The following is a 9,832-nucleotide window of genomic DNA, read 5'->3' on the forward strand; positions in this document are numbered from 1 at the left end:
TAACCCAATATATGTTAAACATGTGAAGTTCTTCTAGATATATTTCCACAATTATGCTGCACAAGAAAAATCAGATAACAATGATGGACAAACCAGCTCCACCTAGAGAAAGAACACTGGGAAATGATTGTGGCTTGATTGCATTTTTTGTTTTTCTTCTCAGGTTATTTTTACCTTTCTAAATCCGATTTTTCTTGTGCAACAAGAGAACTGTATGGATGTGTACACATATATATTGTATTTAAGATATTCTTTAACATGCTTAACATGTATGAGACTGCCTGCCATCTAGGGGAGGGGGTAGAGGGAGGGAAGGGAAAAGTTGGAACAGAAGGGAGTGCAAGGGATAATGTTGAAAAATTACCCATGCATATGTTCTGTTAATAAAAAGCTGTAATAAAAAAAAAAAGAAAAAGCAGATTAAAAAGGAAAAAAAAATGAGAAAGGAAAACAAAAAGCAAGTAAACAACAACAAAAAGGTGAAAATCCTATGTTGTGATCCACACTCAGTTCCCACAGTCCTCTCTCTGGGTGTAGATTGTTCTCTTCATCACAAGATCATTGGAACTGGTCTGAATCATCTCATTGTTGGAAAGAGCCATGTCCATCAGAATTGATCATCACATAATCTTGTTGCTGTGTACAATGATCTCCTGGTTCTACTCACTGCACTTAGCATCAGTTCATGTAGGTTTCTCCAAGCCTCTCTGAAATCATCCTGATTGTTTCTTATAGAAAAATAATATTCTATAACATTCACATACCATAACTTGTTCAGCCATTCTCCAACTGATGGACAAACACTCAGTTTCCAGTTTCTTGCCACTACAAAAAGAAATGTAACACACATTTTTGCACATACAGGTCCCTTTACCTCCTTTATGATCTCTTTGGAATATAAGCCCAGTAGAGAAAATGCTGGATCAAAGGGTATGCACAGTTTGATAGCCCTTTGGGTATAATTCCAGGTTGCTCTCCAGAAAGATTGGATCAGTTCACAACTCCACCAACAATGTATCAGTGTCCCAGTTTTCCCACATCCCCTCCAATATTCATCATTATCTTTTCTTGTTATCTTAGTCAATTTGAGAGGAATTGTACTTCTCATTGTACATTGTAATAGTTCCTCAGGGTTGTCTTAATTTTCATTTCTTTGATCAATAGTGATTTAAAACATTTTTACATCACTAGAAATGGTTTTAATTTTATCTGAAAATTTGCTTATTCATAGCCTTTGACCATTTATCCATTCGAGAATGGCTTGTATTCTTATAAATTTAAGTCAATTCTCTCTATATTTTAATCTATGATCTTATAATTAAAAATATAGATTGAAGAGAGAAGGATGATGAAGCCTTCCCCTTGTCTTTTTATTTTGGAATATTAGTTAATGATATAGGATTTTTAGCCAGTGGTGACCCTGTTAAGTCTGAGGTTGAGTCCCCTTCTACATTCACTTTGGCAAATGGCAATGGGACTGCAGGTGTTCTGGTGTTCTTTAGGTGTTTTGGTGATGGATGATGCCCTAGGGATTGCAATCTCGGATAGTCAACTCTTTGAAGATTCAGTCAAGTAACTGCTTTTTTCAGGAGCTGCAGCTATAGTTATTAAAGACCCAGAAAGGAAAAACTCTGTCCCCAAAGTCCTTGGCATTGTCAAATATTTCAATTCAGAAAAAGATATGATTTTAACAATGGCAGTAACATTGAAGAAGATGCAGCCATCTGCTTTGACACAGTGCCCTAAGAATCTTGGACCTCTTTCTCTGCTTTGCAACTGAAACCTTCTGTATGTGTCATCTCCTGCCTTAGAATGTACATAGTTTGAGATCGGGGACTGTCTTATTCTTCTATTTATGTCCTCAAGACTTAGCATAGTGTTTTGCACATAGTTAAGTGTTTAATAAATGCCTTTTCATTTATTCATTTCTGTAATCTGGGACAGAAGGCTCGGTGTTTATAAAGTTCCATTTTAGGAACTTCTCACAAATCATCCATTTGTGGCTTGTCTCCACTCAGTTTTCCCCCAAGAACATCAGAATATAAATGACACTCCCACTGCCAGCCCTCATCAGACATTTCCCCTCAATATGTAAGAATATGACTTTCAGAGTAAGTCAAATCTAGAGCTATGATTAGGGTAAGAGAACCAGGCCTTTACCCAAAGAACAAATCTACAGGATCCCAAATTTAGAGGACAATGACAGCACTTAAAATCCTTTATCAGTAAGACAAGAACAGATTTTTTTTAAAATCTCTGTTAGCAAAAACAATTAGTTAAAATGTTAAGATATATGATATAAGATCATCTCTTGATTTATCCTCTTCCTTTCTCACCTACTCTGCACAGGACCTCCTCACTTCTCAAAAACTCCAGTGGCTTAGGGTCTCTGTAATTGCATTTTTCTTTGCCCTCCTTCCCCTTCCCCATTTTAGACATCATCTAAGAAAAATTTCCTAACGATTATTAAAGCTACTCAAAAATAAAAGGGATTACCTCAACATCTAGGATGTTCTCTCTCCATGGAGATTCTCAAGTCAGGCTTTGCTCTGGGTTTTATTATCAGTGATTGATTTTGCATTCCTGAAAAAGAGGAAAAAGAAAAGAAAAAGAAAAAAGACTTGTAAGAAGCCACCAGATGGCAGACTTCTTCCCTTCTGGAGCTGCATCCCAGATGAGTTTCTTTCTTCATTTACCTTGTAGGGGTCTTTGTCTACAGGGACTAAAAATAACTCTTCTTCTCCCCCCAACACTGAATTAGTAAAATTAAAACAAAACAAAAATATTTGATATTGTGTTTAGTCCTACTTGTTTCAGCTTTGTCTCACAGCTTATCTGGTAGTAAAAAAGTCAAATTATAGCTCAATTTCAAGGAAAGAATGTACAATCTTACTCATAGATTTTGTAACTTTAAAAATCATTTTAATAGTATTTTATTTTTCCAAATATATGTAAAGATAGTTTTCAACATTCATTTTCGTAAAACTTTTTGTTCCAATTTTTTTTCCCCTCCCTCCCTTACTTTCCCCTGTCCCAGACAGTAAGCAATCTGATACACAAGTTAAATATGTGAAATTCTTTTAAGTTCATTACTGCATTTTTCATGTTGCATAAGAAAAATCAGATCAAAAGGGAAAAAAAAAACACAAGAAAAAAAGCAAACTAACAACAACAACAAGGTGAAAATACTATGATTCACATTCAGTCTCTTTCTCTGGATATGAATTCATCTTAAGTCTATTGGAATTGCCTTGAGATTCTGTGATTTTTGAGGGAAATAGAATGAATTGTAATAGCTCATGTTTGCATCTTTACAAAAAAAGGTCCTAGGACCCGCCTCTGCAAGCATTGAGGCTAACAGTGCTACAAAAATAAGGTAGGTTTTATTTAACCCGACTCCAAATAAACACAAAATAAAAATGACTTAAACCTGAACCCATAAGTGATCAATTCTCCTCCCCTTTCAGGGGAACCCCTGTTGACACTTCCAGTGTACTGAGTTCTCTTCTAACAGAGCCTTCTTTCCTAATAGAGGAAAACATCCCTTGGGGTTGATAAATGACTCCTTTCCCCTGTACAATTTGCATAAATAACAGCATCAGTGGGTTTGCTGCTCTTTGTTGTAGTTCTGTCCCTTGCTAGTTCTTGGCTCTAGCCCTTGTTTGGTCTAAGAAATCAGTGTTGCCCACGAGCTCTTCCATTTCTCTCCAGGAGGCTTGCCAGGAACTCTCCATTGTCTAGGAACCATTCCTCAATTCCAGGAACTTCTTACTTCAATTCCTGCCACTGTGCTGCTGCTGGGTTATGTTTTTGCAGCTCCTAGTGCAGCATGGGAGCTCCTTAAAGCTTCTTTCCATTAACTTCCATCCATTTCTGGGCCCACTTAGTTCCTCTTCTGGAGGAATGTGATTTCCTGGAAGGGCAGTAAAATAGGCATTCTTCTCCTGGCTGTGCTTCTGATTCTCTGCCACCGTACCCATACTCTTACTTTCTCCCTTGCTTTTCCATTTCTTTTTATGTGTCATCTTCAACTTGGAGAATGTAAACTCCTTTAGGGAAAGGACCATCTATTTTTTTTTTATCCTCAGAGCTTAGCAAGGTACATAGCATATAATAAGCACTTACTAAGTGCTTCTTGCCTACCTACTTGCCTATGAAACTATGAAGCTACAGAGTTTTCCTTCAGAGAACTCAGATCTCCTCTCAGATTATTTTCTCTCTTTGTGAATCTGCTCTTCCCTTTGAAAGGCAAGTTCATGGGCATGGCTAAGCCATGATTCAATAAATCTTTCTGAAATATGTTATTAACCATTTACATCTTGTATGAAGATATTTTCAGTGGATGGCAATGAGGACCCAGGAAAACGACTCACACAATATAAAATTATATGGGATCCTGTCTGCCAGGTTAAGCAGATAGGTGGCAAAGTAGATAGAGTGCCAGACCTGGAGTCAGGAGGACCTGAGTACAAATCCAGCCCCAGATACTTACTAGCTGTGTGATTTTGCACCAGTCACTTAACAGTATTTGCCTCAATTCTTCATCTATAAGATGAGCTGGAGAAGGAAATTGTAAACTATTCCAATATCTTTGCCAAGAAAACCCCAAATGAGGTCATGAAGAATTGGACACAATCAATGGACTTAACAATTTCCAAATTAAGGGGACTGGGGAAAATTCCAGATTGAGATGAGGTTTCTAGACAAAACTAATTCTCCATACCTATTAGAACATGAGACACCAGCATATAGAACTGAAGGACAACTGGCTCTAATTTCACCTGCTTCATGATTTGAGCTGGTGATATCTTATGCTTAGAAAGAAAAGGGAAACTGAACTTAGAAATAAAGCTTAGAGTTAGGTAGTTTTGTGTTAGTTGTAGTAAGAAGAGACAGAAGGTAAGATAGTCTATCTCAAGGACTTTCTTGAAGCTATTTTTAAAATTAGATTTATTGGGGGAAAATGGAAATCATGTTGGGAAAGAAGGATAAAGTGGGTTGCGGATCGTGATTTTCATAAGAAAAAAGTTCTATTTTATTATTTGAAATTTATTAAACTGTCAAATCTTGCTAAACAAATTTTAAGGGGTTGTATTAGATTTTCAATAAAACACTTAATTGAAAAAAAAAAGACATTACCCTTGGATTGAAACTATGAATGTGTATTTGCTTAGTTGAACTTGCTTAAGGAGTTTTGCTGAAAGTCTCTTGGAATGACTGCAAAGTTCTATCAAACTAAAAATAGCTTCCCTGAAAAACAAACTTGTGAATATTTCCTTATAAGATCAACTTCATTCCTTTCAAAATTATACTCACTGAGTGGTGAAACAACAGGAAGCTAATTTGGACTGAGTTGATCGTTAAATTTTTGGTGTGGAATTTTATGACTTGGAAATTGGCAAACATTTGAAGACAGGGCCAGATTTATTGTTTTGTTGATAGTTAAATTGAACTTAAAGAAGGTAATAGAGAAAATGTTAACAATGCAGATTAAATTTAAAATTATATCTTTGAAATACATACATACATATTTATGGGAAAGCGGGTTGTTAAATATTTATACATATTTTAAATAGTATTTTATTTTTTCCCAATTATATGTAAAAATAGTTTCCAACATCCATTTGTAAGATTTTGAGTTCCAAAACTTTCTCCTTTCCTCCCCCACTCCCAAGATAGCAAACAATCTGTTATAGGTTATACATTGTGCATATTTTTTGGAAAACTAGTTGTAACATTTACTAGCTCATGTAGGTATCTAAGTAGATGCTGTTAATTTAGGTTCTGAAGATCTTTTCTAGGTAACTGGAAAGATTCCCTCTTTTTTTTCTTAATTTCTTCTAACTTTCCTTTCTCTTCTCCAGGTCTTCATGTTGTTGCTTGTCCTGGTCTTCATCTGCTATCCAAGGACCAGTCTAGCTACATATGGAGAGATTCACCAGTAAATTGGCCACTAGGTGGCAAATTCTTTTAGTTATGATGACCTACATAGTTCAGGAATGCATATCTTCTGACTAATTTTTTCCCTTAGTTCCCTTAGAAGACATCGTATTTTCTGACCATTTGAGTATTTCAGGCCAATGAATGAATGGATGAAAAAAATTTGATTAAATACTTATTTTGTGTTTTGATCTAAGCATTGAGATTTCAAATAAAGAAAATAATTCCTGCCCTGAAGGAGCTTGCATTTTTCTCCTTCCCCCAATAGTATTTTATTCTTTCACTTACATGTAAAAATAGTTTTCAATATTCATTTTTGTAAGATTTAGAGTTCCAATTTTTTCTTTTTCCTTTTCTTATCTCCCCTTTTCCTCAAGACAGCAAGCAATCTGATGTAGATTAAACATGTACACATTTTAAACATATTTCCATATTAGTGATGTTGTAAAAGAAAAATCAGAACAAAAAGGAAAAACCATGAGAGAGAGAAAGCAAAAGGTGGAAAAAGCATGCTTCAATCCATATTCAGTTCTCTCGAGATGGCATTTTCTATTCCAAGACTATTGGAACTGTATCAGATCACTGTATTGCTGAGAGGAACTAAATCTATCATAGTTGATCATCATATAATCTTGTTATTAATTTGTAAAATGTTCTCCCACCTCTGCTCATTTCACTCAGCATAAGTTCATACAAATCTTTCCAGGCTTTTCTGAAAACAGCCTGCTCATCATATAGAACAATAATATTCCATCACATTCATATAATATAATCCCCAATTGATGAGTATCCACTTACTTCCCAATTCCTTACCACTACAAAAAGGGCTGCTACAAACATTTTTATATTTGTGTGTCCTTTTCCCTATTTTATGATTTCTTTGAGATACAGACCCAGTAGAGACACTGCTGAATCAAAGGGTAGACAGTTTTATAGCCCTTTGGGCATAGTTTCAAATTGCTAAAGAACTTACATTCTAATACAATAAGACAACACATATAGAGGGGAGGTGTCCAGCAAAAAAGAGTTTTGGTATCTAGAACAAGAGGTGGAAAGGGATTGAGTATGTATATGGATGAGTTAAGTGGTCTAATTTGTCTGGGTCATCAAAAAGGCAGCAGTGTCCTAGGATGGACTCTTCAAAGATGAGTAAAGGTTAACATCTCCCAGTGATTCGGGACAGATTCTATTGATCCAAGCCTGTTGTGTATTGGAAATGCTGGTCAGTTGGGAGAAGTTGGGTAGTAGGGGAAGGCAAATGGCAAGCTGAATGTGATAAGTCAATTGATTATTGGTTTAAGGTCCTCTACCTTTTCTGGCTGAGTCTGTGATTTAATTTGTGTAGGTAATTTCCACTGTGAAAACTCCCTCTACTGATCCAGATTGGTAATTCATCTGCTACTTATAATCTTAAAAGTTACTGAAAATTTACTTTAGAAGTTACTGAAAGTAACTAAAAAGTTATTTTAAAAGATACTGAAAGCTTAAGTGTCTTGCCTATGATCACACAACTAATACTCTAGTCTTCCTGACTCCAAGGCTGGTCTTTTAACCATTATAGCACACTGCCTTTTAAGGCACATTACTCCATGAATTCCATGTGATTCTGAAGAAATGCATGATGGAGGTAGTAGGTAAATCCTGTCCCTGTTATATCCCTTTCCCTTCTAGATCATAATCTTCATAAGGGCCCATATAAATTCTGCTATGCAGTTGATTTTATCATTATTTTCCTCAATGCCTAGCACAGTGCATTGCACAATATAGGCCATTAATAAACATTTGTTAGTGAGACCAAAATGAGGGACAGATTTGAATCCAAGATTAATTAGTGAGCAGCTAAGCTTGGTCCCCTACCTCCTTCGAGTTCTGCTATTTGCCCAAGGTTGGCTTCTCTAACACGGGATGCTACCAACTTTTTCTCTTCTGAGGTACAAAATATGCTGGAGTCAGCTTGAGTACAGTTTTCTGTGTGAACATTTACATAACAGAAATCTTCAAAGGTAACACATCAAGTTGTGTTGATTGTCTAGATTTAACAACCTTATGGCTAAATTCCAATAAACTTGTATTGGAGAGAACCATCTGCAGCCAGAGAGAGGACTATGGGGACTCAAAGTGGATCATAAGGTAGCATGAAAATACTTTGTAGTCGTTATCGTTTGCTTGCTTATTTTTTCTTTCTGATTTGATTTCTCTTGTGCAGCATGATTAAATGTAGATATATGTTTATTAGGGGAAAAAAAGAAAGCTATGGCTAAAATATAAATAATATAATCAAACTTTTAAAGTGTGTTATCCACACAAGTTTTGTTGTTGTTGTTTCTCCTTTCTGGAAAGTGAGCTGTTAAAAGCTCACCAGCACAGCTGTTCTCATTTAGAAGGGATGATTCTAAGATTACTTTTAGGTAGGTTGGCAGAGGGCCAATCTTCTCCACGGTGTGCAACGGGCTGGAAAAGGTGGGGCATGCTTCGTTTGGCCGGGCTCAATTAGACGAGAAAAGTGGCCATTTGGGTGTGAACAACAACCTCAAGAACGAGGGCTTTTTCTCCACCTTTCAGAAACAGCAGAGTCTACGCTGAAGTTAGGAAAGTAACGGGACTTTCCAGTCCGTGCTTCTGCACGTACAGGAAAGAGAAGGCAGGCTAGCCCTCCGCAGCCCCACGGGGGACAGAAATGACCGTACCAGACGGGAACGAGGAACGGAAGGGTGTTTGAGACTCCGCCCTGCCCAGCCCCGGACTTTAGAGATTGGGAAAGAGGAGAGGCGAGAAGATGAGGGGGGAGAGGGTGGTGAAGAAGATGGCAGGAAGAGGGGAAGAGGGAGTGTACAAAGTTCGGGGGAGGAGACAAGGGAGAGAGAAAAGAGCGGGTAGGAGGGGTGGAGAGAGCAGGAGAAACAGCGGAGAGCTGGGAGGGAGGAAGCTGGCCGCGAGAAGACCAGTGTAGGAAGGAGTGAGGAGGGGCGACTAGCTGGCAGCTAGCGCTGGGGGCCGCGGCGGCCGCCGAGGAGGAGATCCCCGAAATCCTTGCCTCCCCGCTCGCCGCTAGCCGGGCGCTCGGCTCGAGGCGCATTCCGGGTCCGCACGGCCGCCGCCGCGCCCCAGGGCCATGCGCCCCCCTCCGCCGCGCCAGCCCCCGCCGCCGGCGGCCGGGGCGCGGAGCTCGGTGAGCTTGCAGAGGTCCTTCCTGCGGAGTCCGCTGGGCGTGCTGCGGCTGCTGCAGCTGCTGGCCGGGGCCGCCTTCTGGATCACCATCGCGTCCAGCAAGTACCAGGGCCCCGTGCATTTCGCGCTCTTCGTCTCCGTGTTCTTCTGGCTGCTGACCGCCGGCCTCTACTTCACCACCCTGCTGGGCAAGCACGAGCTGGTGCCGCTGCTGGGCCCCCGCTGGCTGCTCACCAACGTGGTCCACGACCTGATGGCGGCCGGCCTGTACGTGGCGGCCTCGGGCATCATGATCGACCAGACGCTGAAGCACAGCTATTGCAACCTTGAGCACTACTTGCTGCCCTGCGCCTTCAACGCTTTCCTGACCGCGTCAGTGTGTGGCTGCTTCTGCCTCTCTCTCTACCTGCTCTCGGCGTTCTACGGCTCCTGCCGCCGCTGCCGGGGCCACCAGGACTTAGCGTGAGGCCGGTCTCGGCCCGGGCGGGAGGGGAAGGGGAACAGCACAGCCTCCCGCCCCCCGCCTCCCTAGGTCCCTTCCTCTCCCTTGCACAGCCCCACTCTCCGGCCACCCGCCCTCCCAGTCCTCCAGCCCCCTTCCGAGGGCTCCTTTTGCCCGGCCGCCCCTCTTCCTCCCTCCCGCCCCCCATTGCCCACAAGACCCAGCCTGGACCGAGGCACAAGGAGCTGCACAAACTGTTGCACACACAGACACTCAGTGGAC

The 9,832-nt window shown here is 40.2% G+C and overlaps 1 protein-coding gene across 1 annotated transcript; it reads left to right on the top strand.

Annotated features, from left to right (window-relative positions):
- The first annotated feature begins 8,926 nt into the window (after positions 1 to 8,926).
- MARVELD1 (MARVEL domain containing 1) lies at positions 8,927 to 9,724 on the top strand. The gene has a single exon (XM_074296007.1). The coding sequence runs from the start codon at positions 9,053 to 9,055 to the stop codon at positions 9,572 to 9,574; it is 522 nt and encodes a 173-aa protein (XP_074152108.1). The 5' UTR covers positions 8,927 to 9,052; the 3' UTR covers positions 9,575 to 9,724.
- The last annotated feature ends 108 nt before the right edge of the window (positions 9,725 to 9,832 follow it).

Source organism: Sminthopsis crassicaudata, chromosome 2 (assembly GCF_048593235.1).
Source record: "Sminthopsis crassicaudata isolate SCR6 chromosome 2, ASM4859323v1, whole genome shotgun sequence".
Classification (NCBI taxonomy): Eukaryota; Metazoa; Chordata; class Mammalia; order Dasyuromorphia; family Dasyuridae; genus Sminthopsis; species Sminthopsis crassicaudata.

Bases quoted from the DNA above. Each gene is read 5' to 3' on its own strand.
- MARVELD1 (XM_074296007.1), top strand. From the start codon at position 9,053: ATGCGCCCCCCTCCGCCGCGCCAGCCCCCGCCGCCGGCGGCCGGGGCG.